General features: G+C 35.4%; 1 protein-coding gene across 1 annotated transcript; it reads left to right on the top strand.

Annotated features, from left to right (window-relative positions):
- LOC149236554 (peroxidase 5-like) lies at positions 1-1327 on the top strand. The gene is made up of 4 exons (XM_089368950.1): positions 1-219; positions 314-508; positions 614-791; positions 906-1327. Exons 1-4 carry the CDS (start codon positions 1-3, stop codon positions 1325-1327), a joined length of 1014 nt encoding a protein of 337 aa, XP_089225076.1.
- Positions 1328-22221: the final 20894 nt, after the last annotated feature.

Genomic DNA, 22221 nt, shown 5'->3' with positions numbered 1-22221 from the left:
ATGGCGGAGGCTCTGTTCCGTAAGGCTGCCCTATTTACCGTAGTATTCTGTGCCTTTGCTAGGGCTGCAGTAAGCGACAACCTTGCAGTGGGCTATTACAAATATATTTGTCCAGCGGCGGAACCCATTGTGTTTGCGGTGGTTAGCAGCGCATTCCATAGCACTCCTGAAATAGCCGCTAAGCTTATACGTTTGCATTTCCACGATTGTTTTGTCAGGGTCGGTATCTGAGTTACTTTCTATAATGTACTCCTCTGAGCTATTACAATGTAAATGCTTTTGAAATACTGAATTGGAGCTTCTTCACTTTCAGGGATGCGATGGTTCCGTTCTCATCGACTCCATAGCCGGCCAGTTCGTAGCCGAGAAAGACTCTCCGGCTAACAATCCGAGTCTCGGAGGATTCGACGTGATTGACAACGCCAAATCACTATTAGAGAAGATCTGCCCAAAGAAGGTCTCATGTGCAGACATTGTCGCATTTGCGGCTAGAGACAGTGCATTGCTGGTATTCTTCTTAAACTTCATATATATAACAACCACTAAATTAAGTTTAGCATAGCACGACAGCAGTGCTCAATGTTTTCTAATAATGCATTATAACTGATTGCAGGCATCGCCCACTGGATATCCCCTCCGGTGGGATGTTCCGGCTGGAAGGAAGGATGGAAATATTTCACTAGCTTCCAATCTTCGGGGAAATCTGCCTCCACCTACCTTTAACGTAACCCAGCTAACTCAGATATTTGCAACCAAAGGTCTATCCCAGGACGAGATGATTACATTGTCAGGTGTATTCTCAGACATGCAAATCATCAATGTGTCAATGCTTGTTGATTACAATAATGGTTGAGCACAACCATATCTCCAGTATAATCATGTTTGTGTTGTTTGGGCGAATGCAGGAGCACACACAATTGGTGTCTCTCACTGTACTTCATTCGTCAGCAGGCTCTACAATTTCAACGGCACGAATGCCACAGACCCGTCCCTTGACCCGTTGTATGCTCAGATACTGAAGCAAAGGTGTCCCCAAGGCAGCCCCAGCAACGCCAACACGACCGTGGTCATGGATCCTCAAACGCCATTCATCCTAGACAACTTGTATTACAACGACGTTATAGCTAACCGTGGTCTGTTTACATCCGATGCAACTCTGCTTACAAATCCAAACACCAAATCCAGCGTCTTTGGAAACTCGGGCTCTTATAACTTGTTAGCGTGGCAGAAAAAGTTTGCTGCTGCAATGATAAAAATGGGAGAGATTAGCGTATTGACTGGTAGCCAGGGAGGAGTCCACGCCAACTGTAGAGTTGCCAACAGTTAATCAGATTGGAAATTTCAATTTCGTTTGCTTGAATTTTGGAATATTATTTCAATTGGAAATGCGCTTGTGCTTCTCCACAAATAAATTATATGTACTTCCTTCTCTCGCCGCGTGTATGAACTGCCATGTTCTTCCAATAAAATAATAAATTATCGGAAGTATTCTTCGATAGATTTTGGCTTACGAAACGAAGTGGCAACTTGAATTCCTGTAGTTTTGGATATCATATTCATTTACTTCAAACCACAGTTGGAGCTCCGTCCTATGTTATAACGTTAACAGAAATGTATTGGTGACATATAAAGAGAATTTTGCAAGAATTACAAGAAATATTTGAGGAAAATGGAAGAACAGTTTAAAAATGGTTAGTGATGATTCAATTTGCTAATATGCTAATAGTCTAAGCGATGATTGATTGACTTTGTTCTGTATATTTTTTTTTCGTATAAGATCTATTTTAATTAAATTTCAATGCAATGATTACATTATATATATTAATATACTTTATTAAATGTGAATTTTAATTTTAATATAAATTTGGTTGGGAAATGGAATAATTTGATAAATTATTTTTTGAACATGAATCTTGATTTTAAGATAAGGCTCTTTTGGAAATAGAATTTAATTTATTGAAAATTGAAGTAACATTGTTTTAACTGAAATCTTCTTTATGTTTATTAACATGATGGGGTAAGCATAGTGGTTATGCTAGATTTTTGTATTTAAGTTTACATTTTATATTATGTATATCCAAAATAATCTTTAATGTAATAATAGTTCTTTTCAGTGGTGAGGTTGAAATAGTATATCCAAGTCTTTAATGTAATATAGTTCTTTTCGGTGGTGAGGTTAAAATAGTATATCCAAAATAATTTTTAATGTAATAATAGTTCTTTTCAGTGGTGAGATTGAAATAGTAAAGTTTGAGATGAGTTTTTGATAAACATTTTAGTGATTGTATGAACTTTGGATCCCGAACATTCGACCCTTTCAACATTTAAGCACGCCTAAATGATAAAACAGAGAGATTATAAGACAAATTTTGTTTCAAGATGATATTACTTTTCTTTTCAAATGATGCTATTCAATCTCAAAAAAGGTTCAACAATATTATCTTCATTTTTTCTGAAGGCTTTTCATGAATTATTTTAGATTTTTTGAATGCTTGTGTGAGAGATTGGATTTTTTTAGACTTTAAACATTGTTTTATTCCAGCATGCTTGTTTAAATGATATTTCTAAAATATTAATATTGGTACATATTATTAGTGTACCAATAGTTTAATGAGCATATGCTTGGTATTTTGATAGAAAAATACTTTAAGATAGTGAAAAAATATGGAATAGAAAATTGTAACTCATTGGAAAACCTACCATATGGATTAAAAAGATCATTCTCCTTGCATTATAAGGGTTCCTTTTTCATGGAATTATGGAAATATTGAAATACAATAAGTACTACCTAATGCAATGGTGAGAAATAAAAAATTATATATAAAAAGTACTATCATTTTCCCAAAAAAAAAAATAGAAATAAGTCAAACTTATCATGTGCATTAAAATTATTCCTCTCTCATGACATTATGGACCAATGTTTTTCAAATATAACAAGTATCATCTAATGCAATAGTGCTAAAATTTATTTAATAGTTATTGTCATTATCTAAAAAATTTAAACTAAAATTGGAACCAATGATACAGATTGCTAAACACTTTATTTTTAAATAATCATGTTATAAAAATATTAGAATGACTTTTGAAAATGATACTAAATAATTTTAAAATTCACTAGAGGTTTTTTAATTTTCCAAAAAAATATTGGAAAATATCTAAATATGTTGCTTAACCAAATAAAATAACTCTCTAATAAATTTATTTTTAAATGATTATGGTTGAAACTATTTTATCTTAGTCTCTAGAAATGTAATATCCTCAAATTTCTCATTCATATAATTATTTTAATGAAAAAGATATATATCTAAATTTCAAAATAAAATTTTAAGTTTTAGTTTATAAATTTTAAATGCCAAGGAAAAATAAAAATATTGGCACCTGAAATTATTTTATTGAAAAATGAAATTAATGTCTGTGCATTGAAATCTTAAATATCAATAGATTTTCACTTGAACAATCAGATTTTCATTAAATATACTAAACTTTTATAGAAAAATTACTTTATTTATTATTCAAAATGAATAAATAAATAATATTTTTTTTAAATACAAGATAAATAAAGTGAATAAAAAAGAGCATAACAAAATGTCTTGGTACAAATTTAAGTTTTTTTAATATGAAATTTTTTAAGATATTCTCTTATTAAAAAAGATTTTGTAAATATTATTCTTTTAGTAAAATTCCAAAAAAATATACTTTCTTAAATATATTTAAATAAAATTTGAATCAAAGTATTAAGTGAATACATTTTTAATCTAGTATAATTCAAGAGTTAGATTTATGTGAGTTTTTATATAGATTAGAAGTCATATAATTTAAAATGTAATTCAAGAGTTAGATTTATGTGAGTTTTTATGTAGATTAAAAGTTATATAATTTGAAAGGATATACTGGTGATATTTGTTTTGATAAAACAAAAAATACCATAAACCAAACAAATTTTGTTGAAACAGTGATTAATATTAAATTCATTTTATTGTATTTTTTATTTTATTTGTTAGATAAAACCAGTATACTCATGTATGAAATAAGAGAAGAAGAACCTAACATAATACTAAATAAAGGGAAAACTCATAATACATCAATAATATTGAATAATAAATATAGATAAAACTCATAATACATTAATAATATTGAATAATAAAAAGAGCTAACAAATACAAAGACAATCGCTGAAATTATATAAATAATATGGAGCACCGAAACCACGTCGCTCTCCACCTTATCCTCCAAATTTCCCACTTTCATGTCGAGGTGCTCCATCTTCTTTAAGGTGACTTCCACACCTGCCTGCACGAGACTCGAGTAAAATGAGACCAAGCCTCCGAAATGATTTGTCCCCAACCCTAGATATTATATCCTTGACTTCCTGGTTAAACGCACCTCATGAGCGGAGCCACTGATACCATTGTCTGATGGGGAAGTCATTTCATCAGTTCGACGGGATTGAATAGCAAACCACATAGCATGGGCTCTCCACATCCTGGCTCTTCTAGCCAAATTTAGCTTCAAAATGGTGGCGCAGGAGGTTCCTTAATTTTCCTCTGTAAATTCATTGCCTCTTGATCCTGGTGATGTTCCCACACGATCGTTTTGAGTCATTCCTCCTCGAACTCATAAATAATTAATCCTTCACTTCTTCTCTTTCTGAAGCCTTGAGCTACGTATCGATATTTTGTCCTTGATTTTATTAATTATCCATATTTTGTCCTTGCTTTTATTAATTATCCATATTTTGAAGGAGGAATTGACAGGAGGACCACCGTAGGGCATATATACCACGGAATGTAATATTTAATTGGCGAGTCCTATTTCACATCCTATTGAAACATAAATGCAGTCTGAAATACTGGGAGTATAGCAGTTTCTTTACATTTATATTTTCTTCAAAATTGACTTTACCATTTTAGTAGCAAGTAAACTGTTATTTCCCTGGCATGTTAGAAGCATTTATGTTTCAATGGGGTCTGAGATAGTAACTGCCACATTTAATCTGCCTGTCAGACAATTTATCTTCCTTTACGCGCCTCCTGCAAATCGTGGTGTTCAAATTATGTTTAATCATGGGATAGGACATGTGCTGGTTGTCTCGTCATCCCTTATTTCGCCTTGTCACATATTAACGCCCATATTAGCTTCAGCGTTCTCCACTACATTATTCTCCCTCTTAGTAGAAATGTAGAGATTCAAATTTATCCAAAATCATATATATACAATTTTTTTTTGAATAATTGGCTTTAGATTTATATTTGGTTTTTTGTGACCGGTTAACAAATTTTTGGATGGTAATAAGAGCGTCTCCAAAGATGTTTAATTGACTAATTCCTTTTTCTTTTACTAATTTGAGTCCTGGTAAAAATCCAAGTTCTTGTGCCCGATTATTTGTTGTTGATTTCAAATCGGAGGAAAACTTTTTGCCTACTCATCCATCGTAGCAAATAGATAACCCCTCTAGTTCCATTCTCCCCAACTCAATTATTAGTAAATTGGCATTATGGAATTAATTGTAATTTTAATAATTTAAAAAAAAATTACTTGATTTTGAACAAAATTTATGAAACAACTTGTTAAAGGGAAAAAATGAAATATTTAAACTTATAAAAAAAATCTAATCAATTGTATATATATATATATTCAAACCAAAAACATATAATTGAAATTAAAACAAATCAGACCAAAATGAGTACAAGTGATTTAATATAATAACAAACATCTCTTTCAATAAAAAAAATCTAGGAAACAAGGAAGTTAAACATTAAACTCATTTAGTATTCCACCAAACAGAATTTAACAAACATCTCTTCCATTAATAAAATATAACAATAGAGGAAGCTCGAAATCATATTTAAACCAAAAACATATATACAAACGGATTCAATCAAAAATATATATAATTTGTAATGTCTTTACCTTATTAATTTTACTAAAAATACAGTCACATTAAAAAAAAAATTACTCTATGTTACAAAGCTTGTTTACTGCACTCATTTCTAGGTGTCAATATCATCTGTCCTCGCTATTTAGCTGGCTGGTAATTACTGTGATGGATTGGTTTTATTGTTTTGAGAACCACACGGCTTGTACTTCAATACCAAATGTGTGATAAGAAGTAATCAAGAAGTACAAATTGCTGAAGGTATGAAGGATCCAAATTTTGGATTCAGAGACATGAGATTGTTAACCATCTCGTACCAACAGCACCATGTTCTGATAAATATTTGCATTAAAGGGCAAATGTTTGAAATGATTGCTCTTATTGATTCTGGAGCAGATATTAACATTTTGAATATGAAAAATATTCCAGCAAAATATTGGGTGACTGGAGAAAGAGAAGTGGTAGGATTGGGTAACAAAAAGCTTAGATACGAAGTACCCAAAGCATCTATTTGTTTTGAAATCCACTATATTTATATGAAGTTTGCAGTAGCCGATATTCTAGTGGATTGCATTCTTGGTAATATCTTTCTTATAGTAGTAGAACCTCATGGGTCACTTAGACTCAAAGGAGGTAAAGCTAGATATTTTATTTCTGTCCCCACCTCAATAGGGACAAGAAAGAAAATTGAACTCCCATATATCTTCAATCCTAGAATTTCTACAATGGTACACACTATACAAGATCTGGATAGAGCTGAAGCTAGACTATTAGAATTAAAGAATCTGAAATGTACGCTGAGAATAGAAGAATAGCTTAAGCTGCCCCAGATCCAGAACAAAATTGGAGATTTAAAGAAAATAATAGAAGAAGAATGTTGCTCTGAAGAACCTAACGCCTTTTGGCAGATGAAGCAGCACACAATGGAGCTCCTTTATAAGGAAGGATACACTGACAAGCCTTGTAAAAGCAGAGCCATCTCGATGAACACAGAGTACTGAGATCTTTGCCAGAAAGAGATTCAAAAGCTCCTCAGTAGAAGACTGATCAGAGAATCCAATAGTCCTTGGAACTGTTACGGGTTCTATGTCAACAAAAGAGTTGAACAAATTAGAGGCATTCCTAGATTAGTCGTAAAATATAAGCCTCTAAATTCAATCCTCGCTGTTGACACCTATCCAATCCCACACAAAGGAGACTTGATCAAAACGATAGCAGGTGCCAAGATATTTTCTAAGTTCAACCTGAAAGCAATATTTTGGCAAGTGGCCATTGCTGAGAAAGATAAGTTTAAAACTGCCTTCAGCATACCAATAGGACATTATGAATGGAATGTCATGCCTTTTGGACTCAAGAATGCTCCATCAAAGTTTCAGAAGGTAATGGATGATATTTTCAAGCCATATTTTGATTGGCTGATTGTATATATTGATGATGTATTAATATTTTCTAAGACTATTCAGGAACATTTTAAACATGTAAATATTTTTAAGAATTGGGTTAAGCACAATGGTTTAGTGCTTAGCAAAAAGAAGATAGAGGTATTTCAAACCACTATCAAATTTTTGGGCCATACGATCTGCAATGGGAATATTTCTCTGCAAAAGCATGCATTGGAGTTTGTAGATAAGTTTCTAGATGTTATCACAGATAAGAACCAACTGCAAAGGTTCTTATGTTGCCTTAATTACGTCAACAATTTTTATCAAGACTGCGCCAGTGACAGAAAAATTTAAATAAGAGGCTGAAGAAGAATCCTCTTGAATGGACAGAAGTCCATACAAAAGCAGTTAAGGACATCAAGGCCAAGGTAAAATCCTTGCCCATTTTGTATGTTGCTGATGATCTTGCATACAAAATAATTGAATCCAATGCAAGTAATATTGGATGGGGTGGTATTCTAAAGCAAAAGGTTGGAAAGGAAGAGCAAGTTGTTCAATTTGCCTCAGGAGTATGGAATCCAGCCGAACTGAACTACTCCACGATAGAGAAAGAAGTCAAGGCAACATGGAACTGCATCAGTAAGTTTGAAGTTTATCTTATTAATAAACCTTTTCTTCTCAGAACTGAAGCATCTACTCTGCAGAAGGTGTTAACAAAAGACATCAAGAAGGCCAGAGAAGCCAAGTTTGCCAGATGGCAGGCTTTATTTGCAAACTTTGACTTTCAGGTAGAGCACATCAAAGGAAAAGACAATAATTTGCGTGATTTTCTTAGCAGAGAATACATTGAAACAAAATATCATGTCATGATGATCATCATAGAATGGGACCAGCACCAGAAACAAGAAGTCTTGAGAACCGTGTCTGATGCCCAAGACTGGGAAACCTACAAAAGAAACTGGAAACCCACGTGGCACCTCCGAAATACGAAGGTGCTAGATGCCAATTTGCAGCCACACACTGACCTCCAACACTTTGTTCCAGAAAGAAAAGTATACCCTAAAGGAGGAAAGTGGATTCATGATATGATATATGATAAAGCAAGACGGGATGGTGACCTTGCAAGACAGGCTTTGGAACAAAATTTTCACGACATTGCCACTATTTTGTGCCATGGTGGACACAGCACAGGAATGTATGAAAGGTATGTCTGCATATACAGGACAAGAGATCTCTGGAACGAACCAGGCCATGTTATAACTCAGCCAGCTGCCAGATGGCCAAGAAATGATCCCAAGATCATATTTCTAGATACAGTGTATAACTTTGCAGACTACAAACAGCTCTGGTGGGAATTTCTCAACCTCAACGACAAGATCGAAACCTACTACACCAGACTCAGGTTCAGTGCCATCGGTCATTTTCAAGGATATCAGCATTGAAAGTTGTTTAGAGACTTGTGGACTGATTATGGAATAAACAAAATTGCCATGGATCCTATAGAACATGAAAAATATTGCAAAAAACTTTTCAAACCATGTATTGAGCAATGTAGTACAGACTGTAATCACCCTGTTTATAACACTGTTAAACAAATGACTAAAGGTGAATGGTCAACTTACAAGTCCTCCCCATATAATAATTCCCTTGAAGAATATATGAGAGAACACATGGAATGGCTTGTATTAACCAAAGTCCAGTACCAGATTGTGCTTGGGAAGCCCATGATTGTCCGCAGGATTTACACAAAAGCCTGGGACACAATGCAGTATAAAAGGGATAGATTCCCTGATCTTACTATTTTTTGATGTAAATAATACGGACCAGTCACAAGGGCTTAATTGTGACCAGATTTCCCATGGGATTTGTTGTACCAAAGTATCCACAATGTAAATGAAATATAATTTTCTCATGGGATTTTACGAAAAAGCATCCACTTTGTTTTGTCAGCATGAATAATTTTCTCGTTGGCTTTGAAAGAAAGCATCCACTTTTTTATCTTCCATAGGATTTGCTTTTTCGAACAAAATCTACTATCAGATTTGCCCTAGCGTTACCCGAAAACAACTATTCCCCTTATATGGGAATCTTTGTGTGGACGTCGCCTTAACACTATTCGTAAAGTAATGATTCTATCCACCGGCCTACAGTGATGTTTTTCCACTCTCACATGGAACAAGCAATACCAGAGGCTACCTGGCGAAGGATAGACTCTACCTCAGAATCAGACTTCAACACATATATAGACTAGTTGACTCTCTATATGATTCAGCCACTTTGGGTTCTCACCAGTGCTGAGCACACTGATGCGTAGGCTCCCAAATCACCTAAGGACTTAAGTTCTTCTCGTGATGCAATCAGATTAGACAGAATGTCCACTAATGCAGAGTAGGAGAGGCACTTGACTCAAACACACAAAACTCTAGACTCAATCTAAACTCAAATGCCTCATCAATGAACCTTACCCTCATTATATAGGAATGAGAGGGGACAAACATCACTGTAGGCCGGTGTATAGAATCATTACTTTTTGGATAGAGGTAAAGCGACGTCCGCACAAAGATTCCCATCTAAGGAAAGGAATAGTTGCTTTCGGGTAACGCCAGGGCAAATTTGATAGTAGATTCTGCCCAGAAAAGCAAATCCTACGGAGGATAACAAAGTGGATGCTTTCTTTCAAAGCCCACGAGAAAATTATTCATGCCGACAAAACAAAGTGGATGCTTTTCATAAAAGCCCATGAGAAAATTATATTTTATTTACATTGTGGATACCTTGGTACAGCAAATCCCATGGGAAATCTGGTCACAATTAAGCCCTTGTGACTGGTCCGTATTATTTACATCAAAAAATAGTAAGATCAAGGAATCTATCCCTTTTATACTGCATTGTGTCCCAAGCTTTTGTGTAAATCCTGCGAACAATCACGGGCTTCCCAAGCACAAGCTGGTACTGGACTTTGGTTAATACAAGCCATTCCATGTGTTCTCTCATATATTCTTCAAGGGAATTATTATATGGGGAGGACTTGTAAGTTGACCATTCACCTTTAGTCATTTGTTTAACAGTGTTATAAACAGGGTGATTACAGTCTCTACTACATTGCTCATTACATGGTTTGCAAATATTTTTTCAATATTTTTCATGTTTTATAGGATCCATGGCAGTTCTATTTATTCCATAATCAGTCCACCAGTCTCTAAACCACTTACATTGCTGATATCCTTGAAAATGATCGATGGCACTGAACCTGAGTCTCGTGTAGTAGGTTTCGATCTTGTCGTCAAGGTTGAGAAATTCCCCCTAGAGCTATTTGTAGTTTGCAAAGTTATACATTGTATATGGAAATATGATCTTGGGATCATTTCTTGGCCATGTGGTAGCTGGCTGGGTTCTAACATGGCCTGGTTCATTCCAGAGATCTCTTGTTCTGTATATGCATACATACCTTTCATACATTCTTGTGTTGCGTCCACCATGGCACCAAATAGTGGCAATGTCATGAAAATTTTGTTCCAAAGCCTGTCGTGTAGGGTCACCATCCCGTCTTGCTTTATCATATATCATATCATGAATCCACTTTCCTCCTTTAGGGTTTACTTTTCTTTCGAGAACAAAGTGTTGGAGGTTAGTGTGTGGCTGCAAATTGTCGTCGAGCACCTTCGTATTTCGGAGCTACCACGTGGGTTTCCAGTTTCTTTTGTAGGTTTCCCAGTCTTGGTCATCAGGCACGGTTCTCAAGACTTCTTGTTTCTGGTGCTGGTCCCATTCTGTGATGATCATCATGACATGATCTTTTGTTTCAATGTATTCTCTGCTAAGAAAATCAGGCAAATTATTGTCTTTTCCTTTGATGTGCTCTACCTGAAAGTCAAAGTTTGCAAATAATGCCTTCCATCTGGCAAACTTGGCTTCTCCGACATTTTTGATGTCTTTTGTTAACACCTTCTGCAGAGCAGATACATGAGTTCTTAGAAGAAAAGGTTTATTAATAAGATAAACTTCAAACTTACTGATGCAGCTCCATGCTGCCTTGACTTCTTTCTCTATTGTGGAGTAGCTCAGTTCAGCTGAATTCCATACTCCTGAGGCAAATTGAACAGCTTGCTCTTCTTTTCCAACCTTTTTCTTTAGAATACCACCCCATCCAATATTACTTGCATCGGATTCAACTATTTTGTATGCAAGATCATCAGCAACATACAGAATGGGCAAGGATTTTACCTTGGCCTTGATGTCCTTGACTTCTTTTGTATGTACTTCTGTCCATTCAGGAGGATTCTTCTTCAGCCTCTTATTTAAGATTTTTCTGTCACTGGCGCCGTCTTGATAAAAATTGCTAAAGTAATTAAGGCAACCTAAGAACCTTTGCAGTTGGTTCTTATCTGTGATAACATCTGGAAACTTATCTGCAAACTCCAATGCATGCTTTTGCAGAGAAATCTACCCATTGCAGATCATATGGCCCAAAAATTTGATAGTGGTTTGAAATACCTCTATCTTCTTTTTGCTAAGCACTAAACCATTGTGCTTAACCAAATTCTTAAAAATATTTACATGTTTAAAATGTTCCTGAATAGTCTTAGAAAATATTAATACATCATCAATATATACAATCAGCCAATCAAAATATGGCTTGAAAATATCATCCATTACCTTTTGAAACTTTGATGGAGCATTCTTGAGTCCAAAAGGCATGACATTCCATTCATAATGTCCTGCTGGTATGCTGAAGGCAGTTTTAAACTTATCTTTCTCAGCAATGGCCACTTGCCAAAATCTTGCTTTCAGGTCGAACTTAGAAAATATCTTGGCACCTGCTATCCTTCTGATCAAGTCTCCTTTGTGTGGGATTGGATAGGTGTCATCAGCCAGGACTGAATTTAGAGGCTTATAGTTTATGACTAATCTGGGAATGCCTCTAATCTGTTCAGCTCTTTTGTTGACATAGAACCCGTAACAGTTCCAAGGACTGTTGGATTCTCTGATCAGTCTTCTACTGAGGAGCTGTTGAATCTCTTTCTGGCAAAGACCTCGGTACTTTGTGTTCCTCGGGATGGCTCTGCTTTTACAAGGCTTGCCAGTGTATCCTTCCTTGTAAGGGACCTCCACTGTGTGCTGCTTCCTGTGCCAAAAGGCGTTAGATTCTTCAGAGCAGCATTCTTCTTCTATTATTTTCTTTAAATCTCTAATTTTGTTTTGGATTTGGGGCAACTTAAGCTATTCTTCTATTCTCAGCATACATTTCAAATCCTTTAATTCTGATAGTCTAGCTTCGACTCTATCCAGATCTTGTACAATGTGTACCATTGTAGAAATTCTAGGATTGGAGATACATGGGAGTTCAATTTTCTTTCTTGTCCCTTTTAAGGTGGGGATAGAAATCAAATATCCAGCTTTACCTCCTTTGAGTCTAAGTGACCCATGAGGTTCTACTGCTACAAGAAAGATATTACCAAGAATGTAGTCTACTGGAATATCAGCTATTGAAAACTTCATATAAATACAGTGGCTTTCAAAACAAATAGATTCTTTGGGTACTTCGTATCTAAGCTTTTTGTTACCCAATCCTACCACTTCTCTTTCTATAGTCACCCAATATTTTGCTGGAATATTTTTCATATTCAAAATGTTAATATCTACTCTAGAATCAATAAGAGCAATCATTTCAAACATTTTCCCTTTTATGCAGATATTTATCAGAACATGGTGTTGTTGGTACGAGATGGTTAACAATCTCACGTCTCTGAATCCAAAATTTAGATCCTTCATACCTTCAGCAATTTGTACTTCTTGATTACTGCTATGAGAAGTAGTATTCCATCGTTGATTATCATCATCTTCTTTTGCCATCTGTTTTCCTTTCTGAATTTTTACAACTTGAGCTTTTAGTGCAGAAATTTTGGTTTTGAGATTACGAATCTCTCTGCTAACTTCTCCTAGAGTAAGAGATATTACTCTTTCAGGCTTCTGCTGATGCCTTTGGAATGATTTTGTATTCTTTTCATATGATGCATCAACAAAGAGAGATTTCTTACTTGGACTGTTTGAAGCTTTTGCTTTTAGCTGATCCATAAAAGCTTCCGTCAGGCGGTTTTTCATTTCTCCATCCTCCATGGCATGGATTTGTGATAGGATTTTTAGCTCTTCTTCTTCCGTTGCGGCCATATGTCCTTTTTCCTTATGGGGCTTAGGCTATTCCCTGTGTTCTTCACTTGAGTCACTGAAATATTCAGAGTCAGAATTATATTGGTCATGATATGCACATTCTTCAGAATCAGAACACAAACAACCTAAAGAAATAGAATCTGAATATTGCCCATCTAAGCATTGAGTTCTTCTTCAGACGAAGAACTAAATGAATCATAAGAAGATTCATTTATTTGGTTCTGCTAAGCGATTTCTCTGATTGTGACATTCGGGCAGCGTTCTGTGCTATGAGCATGAGAAACGCATTTCATACACACAATTGGTCTTCTTCCTTCTTGATTTACTTGTTTGTTTCTTTGGGCAAAGACTTGGGACTTCCTTCCCCTGTTTAGTTTTGATTCTTCACCCTCTGGACATCGGGAGGAAGTATGTCCAGTTTTCCCACACAGCCAACAAGTAATTTTATTCCACCTGTCTTATTTATGAGTATGCAGATGGATATTAGAAGGATTGTAATAATGAGTTTTGGGAACATATTAATAGTACCCTCTTTTTGTTCCAGAGGTTTGACCATGCCTTGACTTTGAATATCTACCTTTGGGCTTTGGATAATTTCTTCGGTTTTTGTAGAAAGTTTCTTTAAACTCTCTTTTGGATTTTTTCTTAGCCTTCCTTTTCTTTACCAAAGGATCATCCAATGTTAATCCATATTTGTTGCATATGGATTTTCTGTGAGGTAGTCTGGAAAGCTTTTCCAGAGACTTATTTACCTTTGAGCTAGTGCATAGAATGACCAATGTCCTTGTAATGAGAGAATAAATCTCTCCCCATGTGTATGACTCAGAAGGTAATTGAAAGACTTCCTGCATTCTGATATAGTCAACAAATTTAGATGGTAGAGCTGCAAGATATACCTATTTCCATAACAATTTCTTTGAGTTCTTGACTTCATATACATAGAAAATTTTAGGGGCGAATGTTCGCCCTTTGGCAGAATTAAGGGGTTTTACATTTTTAGTGGGCGAATATTTTGTATCATAGTACATTTTTACAAATCACCTCAAATAGCCCACCTTATTTTAAGGGAGAGGGTAAAAAAGGTAAATTTAGCCCTTGAAATTAGGAGTTACAACCTTCCATTCGCCAATTTTCAAGAATAGGTTTTATTTAAGTGAATCTTATGGGCCAAAGGCCCAAATACCATATTTATAAAAGAGGTATGGTAAATTAATAAAACTATAAATAAATGAGAGGTATGGTAAATAAATAATTTTTTTTTTTATATTTACTCCATAAATCACCTTATATACATGCAAGGGTGTAAACAAATAAAAATATAAGTAAAGTGGAGGTATGGTAAATAAATAAAACGTCTTTTTATACTTACTCCAAAGGTATAGTAAATAAATAAAAATATAAATAAACTAGATGCATGGTAAATAAATAAAACCTCTGTTTATATTTAGTACATAACCCTCGTTCTATTTATGAAGGCTCAAAAAAGAGGTTTTATTTAAGTGAATCCTATGGGCCAAATACCATATTTGTAAAAGAGGTATGGTAAATTAATAAAAATATAAATAAACGAGAGGTATGGTAAAAAAATAAAGCATTTTTTTATATTTACTCCATAAGTCACCTTATATTTATGAACACTCAAAAAATGTGTTATATTTAGGTGAAACCTATGGGCAAAATACTATGGGACAAATACCATGGACTAGATTGTTATTAATACCATGCAAAAAAACATTATTAACCCTAATATTAGTATTAATAAAAATAAAAATGGCACATGGTATTGACCCATGGTATTCACCAGAATGGCACATGGTATTGACCCATGGTATTCACCTGGAATGTAGCCTATTTAAATGGGGGAATTAAACCAGCATAGATCCATCTTTACTCTGGATCTACTAACCCCCGAGAGGTATCAAATATCGTGATATTCAAACTAGCATAGAATGAAAAAATATTTGATTCGATCAAGAGTAGAAATGGATGTTGTAATTTAATGTATGTTAAAAATTTTAGCTTGGTTAAAATAAAAAATAAAATAAAAATCAACTATTAATTTTATTAATTTTTATAAATTACTAATAGTAATTTTTAAGCTCCAGGTTTATGATAACCCATGCTATTGACCCATGGTAATACCATGGTATTCATGTGATCATAGACTATTTAAAGGGAAATTCTATCATCTTAGATCCATCTTAATTCTGGGTCTACCAAGTGCTTAGAGGGATAAATAGATTTCATCCCCCTAAGAGTGGTAGATGTGGAGTTAAGATGGATATAGGTTGGTTTTTATGATAATGAAGATATTAAATAGACTTAGGAAATTATATTGTACAAACATCTTAAGGTGAATGGTTAAAGCATAGACATTGGACAAGTATATTTGTATACTTCTGTTTTAAACTGAAACAAATGCTAAAAGGAATGGATTGATTGCACTAGTCATCCTTCTATAACTTTCCAACATATGCTGGAGTAAACAGATTGTAATTTGGGTAGTTTTTCTAATTGCAAACAAGAACATACTTATGTATTGGCAAGGTGGTTACGAGGTCCCTAGAAGTGATGAATTTAATTTTTCTTGGTTTTATATATAGTATTAGGTTTTTTCTCATGCTTTCTGTGAATGGCACGGGTGAATTTTATCCTACACCCACTAGGTTATCGATATGTAATTTTGGTAATTTTGATTTCAGAAGATATTTTAAAGAAATGCAATGATTTCATTTGTGTATTCAATAAACACAAGATTTTATAATTGATTAAAATATTCGCCATGCTTGGTGAGAGATTCGTCAAAAAATTATATATACATATCATATTATTGATAAAATCGTCTTCCATTTTTCCTATATACCATGGAGATTCGCCCATTTATTATACATGTAAATTTAGGGGGGGTTCTTAAAATTTTCCTTGTTCATATATTCTCTGCATCCAATCTTTGTGGAAGTCATCATATTGAAACACTTTGTGGCACTTCAAATTCATCAGAATGACCTCATTTTTATCAGCAATTTTTGTTTCACTGCCGCACCAATGTTCCAAGATCATTGATGTAAGTGCTCCTATCATGTTGCTGATAACTGTGCCATTAGGATTATGAATCACATCTCCTTTCTCATCTTTTAGCACTTCTGCTTCCATTGTTTCTATGAGTTTGGAGATGATTCTATCTCCCACCACCTGAGGATTGTCCTTGTAAAACACTGAGTAATTGTCCTGCAAGCATTAATTTCAGACTTCCCTCGCAGACACATGAGTTTATATTCTGTGTAAATGATATCAATCATTTGCCTTATTTGGCCTACACTCATGTTATCTATATTCCACTCTCTGTGGGAATCTGGAAAAAATGTGTGCTCTTCAGGAAGTTTTCCTTTGCATTCTATGTCAGGTGCTGGATATCTATTGAACCTGTGTTCAAGCAGTTCATATATAGGGAGGATTTGTGTATCCTAGTCTTTATGTTCCTTCCCTATGCCTGCTTCTTCATCCTTAAACAAGGATGCTATTGTGAACTTATTTGTAGCCTCAGTATCTGATGAATACATGGCTACTTCTTTAGGAAATAATGCAGGAAACCTGTCTACAGATTTCACAGGGTCTTGAATTCTTATGCTTCTTTTTACAAGAAAGGAGTTTTGAACTAGTTTCTCAATTTTAGACAGACTTATCTTTTCGACTTTTCTAGTTAAACCAGATATAATTTTTTTAGTTGTGTCTAAATGACCAACTAACTTTTCTTCTACTCCTTCTATTTTGTTCAATGACTCTCTGGCATAAGAACGAATGATGCTAGTTTCAAACTGTACATTGTTCAAACATTCATTTACATCATTTAATGATACTTGGACAGTATCAATTTGTTCCCTGACTTCTATTGATTTTGCAACATTCATTTCCAAGCCTTTTACCGTAGTATTTGTCCAGTTAAGATGTTCACTAGCTTTCTGAATCCTTCCATCAATGCCCAAGGCATTGTCATATTTCTGGACTAAAGCGATGGCTTTGGCTGAATTTGTGTTTTCTCCTATGACAAATCCTTTGTAAGGAGGAAAGGTCATAGAGGTTTCAATTTTTGATCCATCAAGTGTAGTCCAAGCATGCTTGCTTGCCAAGGTGTTGGTTGAACCGGTAAAGACATTCAACGGAGAAATATTATCTTTCCATGAATAAAAAGATATCCAAGTGTTATTCATCTCCATATAATGCTTCCAATGGTTAGCAAATTGTTTCTTCTCTACAGGAGTATAGTTCTGATCGAACTCATCTTCTTGAGGATTAGTGTATAGATCCAAATTTAGCATGGCTTTCATCCATTGGGCACTAATCTCGGATTTCAAGCATCCATGCATAAGTGAGAAGAACTTATGCATTTCCATTACTGCGGGCTTTTTACAGTCAGAAGGAATAGGGCGAAATCTGCAATCTGGAATCAGGACATTTGCCTGCTCAAGGTATCCAAAACCATATCTGGGTTTAGCTGGTCTCATTAAACACATCATCTCTGTCAGCCTTATATCTTCTCCTTCGAGAGTGGTAAGTTCATGCATCATGAGCACATGATCCGGATCTGATTCATGTGGGAAAGGAATATCTATGCATTTTGGATTTGGGCATGAATTTACAGATTTAGTAGGAGGATCGATTCTAGTTCTGGGGTTATGATTTGAATGGAGGCTAGACTCACCCAGAGTAAGCATATTAACAAATTCTTGAAAATCTAGGCATTTGACTTCTAAAGTAGAATAATTTACAAGCTGGGCTAATTCATACAAAGAATTATGTTTATAAAAAGATGAAGAGGAACAAGTTGTATCTACAGTGGAAGGATCTCTGTAATACTTGGATTGCTTACAAGCTAACTCTATTCTTCTCCGGTCAATAGTAGATCTTCTAGGGAATGAAATAACTGCAGAAGGCAAATTTTTTGTAATATCAGCGGAGGTAATAGCCTTAGGAATGAGAGGCTTAGGATTATTTACAACCCAGTGTTCTGGAAATTTCAAGTCTTCCCATCGAATGGTCTGATGCTCAATTTTCTGATTCTTTGCATCAGTGAGGAAAACTATACTTGACTTTGAGTCTTTGATGGGTGTATGGTGGACGACTAGCCAAAGGGTATTGGTGTGACGAAAAAAACCCTTGGTCTGGATGGATATATTATTTCTCTTTTTCTTCATATCAAAACCAATTGCTTGGATCTACAATTGAAGAATATGATCTATGGTTTTGTCAAAGGAATACACAGAGAAATTGGGGTAACAATCAAAGTGGACTGGGCCATCGGATAATGGAGCAACAATCTCGCCTATTAGGGAATCTGTATATTTATTGTGCGTCATATCTCTTACAGTAGCAAGCACAAAATTATTTAAGCCTTTATGGGATAAGGCATTGATCCCTACTCGGATACATCCTAAATGCAAATAATTTATCTTTAGCCTCTTTTCCTCTGCATGTAGTTCTTTGGGTTTTAACAGAGATATAGTCTATATATTATCTAAATTCTCCTGGATCTGGCTTACAGACTCTTTAATGCTTATTCTAGTGGTTGCAATCAAATGAAAAGTAGAAAGGTCACTATACACTTCCGAGGAAGCTATCTGGGGCTGTTCCCATCGGGCTGATGGCTAGGATTCTTCATAAGAAAGTTCAATAGAATTTAAAACTCTACTGGAGCTACTAGCAAACATTTCCCTTAATGGGTTTTCCTCAGCCTGTGAATCTCTCTCTTCAAGTTCTCGGAAGGAAGCAGACTTTCTGAAAGATTCCATTCTTAAATGAGTATTTTAGTTTTTGAATACCAACCTCAAGAACCAGACATTACTGGATCTGATACCAATTTTAAGCAAGGGGTCCTGTCACAAGCTTGCTACTTGTAATTTTAAGCAGGGGCTCCTGTCACGAGCTTGCTACTTGTTGCGTCTCTTCGTATGACTTTGACAACCGACTCCTAGTGAACCTACTCAGAACTTTCATGCTCTTATGTCCTCAACAACGGCTTCCTCGCCTAACAACGGCCTTGGCATCCCTCCGTTCCTTTGGCAAACTTCCTGCAAACTTCCTGCAAACTTTGGATAAAGGCACAAAGACAACTACTACAACAACAAACAATATTAATGCACAGAAGATGTATTCAGATACAGAATGGTGTACTCATTTTATTTCAGAATGGATATGACTTTGTTTATAGAAGAATTCTTACAGAGAGATTTCCTTACAGAGATTGACTATCTTCGCATTTACCGGGCTTTATGTTGTTCGCATGGAACAAGTCAATACCGAAGGCTACCTGCCGAAGGATTGATTCTGCCTCAGAATCAGACTTCAACACATATATAGACTGGTCGACTCTTTATATGATTCGGCCACTTTAGGTTCCCACCAGTGCCGAGCACACTGATGCGTAGGCTCCCAAATCACCTAAGGACTTAAGTTCTTCTCCTGATGCAAGCAGATCAGACAGAATGTCCGCAGATGCAAAGCAGGAGAGGCACTTGACTCAAACACACAAAACTATAGACTCAATCCAAACTCAAATGCCTCATCAATGAGCCTTACCCTCATTATATAGGGATGGGAGGGGACAAACATCACTATAGGCCAGTGGATAGAATCATTACTTTTCGGATAGTGCTAAGGTGACGTCCGCACAAATATTCCCATCTAAAGAAAGCAATAGTTGCTTTCGGGTAACGTCGGGGCAAATCTGATAGTAGATTCTGTCCGGAAAAGCAAATCCTATGGAAGATAACAAAGTGGATGCTTTCTTTCAAAGCCCACGAGAAAATTATTCATGCCGACAAAACAAAGTGGGTGCTTTTTCGTAAAAGCCCACGAGAAAATTATATTTTATTTACATTGTGGACACTTTGGTACAGCAAATCCCACGGGAAATCTGGTCACAATTAAGCCCTTGTGACTGGCCTGTATTATTTACATCAAAAAATAGTAAGATTAGGGAATCTATCCCTTTTATACTGCATTGTGTCCCAAGCTTTTGTGTAAATCTTGTGGACAATCATGGGCTTCCCAAGCACAATATAGCACTGGACTTTGGTTAATACAAGCCATTCCATGTGTTCTCTCATATATTCTTCAAGGGAATTATTATATGGGGAGGACTTGTAAGTTGACCATTCACCTTTAGTCATTTGTTTAACAATGTTATAAATAGGGTGATTACAGTCTGTACTACATTTCTCAATACATAGTTTGCAAAGATTTTTGCAATATTTTTCATGTTCTATAAGGTCCATGGAAGTTCTGTTTATTCCATAATCAGTCCACCAGTCTCTAAACCACTTACATTGTTGATATCCTTGAAAATGACCGATGGCACTGAACCTAAGTCTGGTGTAGTGGGTTTCGAGCTTATCGTCGAGGTTGACAAATTCCCACTAGAGCTATTTGTAGTCTGCAAAGTAATACACTGTATTTGGAAATATGATATTGGGATCCTTTCTTGGCCATCTGGAATTGGCTGGGTTCTAACATGGCCTGGTTCATTCCAGAGATATCTTGTCATGTATATGCAGACATACCTTTCATACATTCCTCTGCTGCGTACACCATGGCACCAAATAGTGGCAATGTTGTGAAAATTTTGTTCCAAAGCCTATCTTGCAAGGTCACCATCCCGTCTTGCTTTATCATATATCATATCATGAATCCACTTTCCTCCTTTAGGGTATACTTTTCTTTCTGGAACAAAGTGTTTGAGGTCAGTGTGTGGCTGCAAATTGGCATCTAACACCTTCGTATTTCGGAGCTGCCACGTGGGTTTCCAGTTTCTTTTGTAGGTTTCCCAGTCTTGGTCATTAGGCACGGTTCTCAAGACTTCTTATTTTTGGTGATGGTCCCATTCTATGATGATCATCATGACATGATCTTTTGTTTTAATGTATTCTATTCTAAGAAAATCAGGCAAATTATTGTCTTTTCCTTTGATGTGCTCTACATAAAAGTCAAATTTTGCAAATAAAGCCTGCTAGCTGGCAAACTTGGCTTCTCTGGCCTTCTTGATGTCTTTTGTTAACACCTTCTGAAGAGCAGATGCATCAGTTCTTAGAAGAAAAGTTTTATTAATAAGATAAACTTCAAACTTACTGATGCAGTTCCATGCTGCCTTGACTTCTTTCTCTATCGTGGAGTAGTTCAGTTCGGCTGGATTCCATACTCTTGAGGCAAACTGAACAACTTGCTCTTCTTTTCCAACCTTTTTATTTAGAATGCTACCCCATCCAATATTACTTGCATTGGATTCAACTATTTTGTATGCAAGATCATCATCAACATATAGAATGGGCAAGGATTTTACCTTGGCCTTGATGTCCTTGACTGCTTTTGTATGGACTTTTGTCCATTCAGGAGGATTCTTCTTCAGCCTCTTATTTAAGATTTTTCTGTCACTAGCGCAGTCTTGATAAAAATTATTGACGTAATTAAGGCAACCTAAGAACCTTTGCAGTTGGTTCTTATATGTGATAACATCTGGAAACTTATCTGCAAACTCCAATGCATCCTTTTGCAGTGAAAATCTGCCTATTGTAGATTGTATGGCCCAAAAATTTGATAGTGGTTTGAAATACCTCTATCTTATTTTTGCTAAGCACTAAACCATTGTGCTTAACCAAATTCTTAAAAATATTTACATGTTTAAAATGTTCCTGAATAGTCCTAGAAAATATTAATACATCATCAATATATACAATCAGCCAATCAAAATATGGCTTGAAAATATCATCCATCACCTTTTGAAACTTTGATGGAGCATTCTTGAGT

This window comes from Pinus tabuliformis, chromosome 8 (assembly GCF_031772625.1).
Source record: "Pinus tabuliformis cultivar Carrire ecotype Pingquan chromosome 8, CPIR1, whole genome shotgun sequence".
NCBI classification, from domain to species: Eukaryota; Viridiplantae; Streptophyta; class Pinopsida; order Pinales; family Pinaceae; genus Pinus; species Pinus tabuliformis.
The sequence above is the reverse complement of the archived record's forward strand: the minus strand, read 5'-3'. Positions and strand labels throughout refer to the sequence as shown.

What these genes read in the sequence shown, in the direction of transcription:
- LOC149236554 (XM_089368950.1), top strand. Translation starts at nt 1, where the DNA reads ATGGCGGAGGCTCTGTTCCGTAAGGCTGCCCTATTTACCGTAGTATTC. An exon ending in TCCACGATTGTTTTGTCAGG is followed by an intron (nt 220 to 313) that starts GTCGGTATCTGA and finishes CTTCACTTTCAG; the next exon opens with GGATGCGATGGTTCCGTTCT. An exon ending in CGAGATGATTACATTGTCAG is followed by an intron (nt 792 to 905) that starts GTGTATTCTCAG and finishes GGGCGAATGCAG; the next exon opens with GAGCACACACAATTGGTGTC.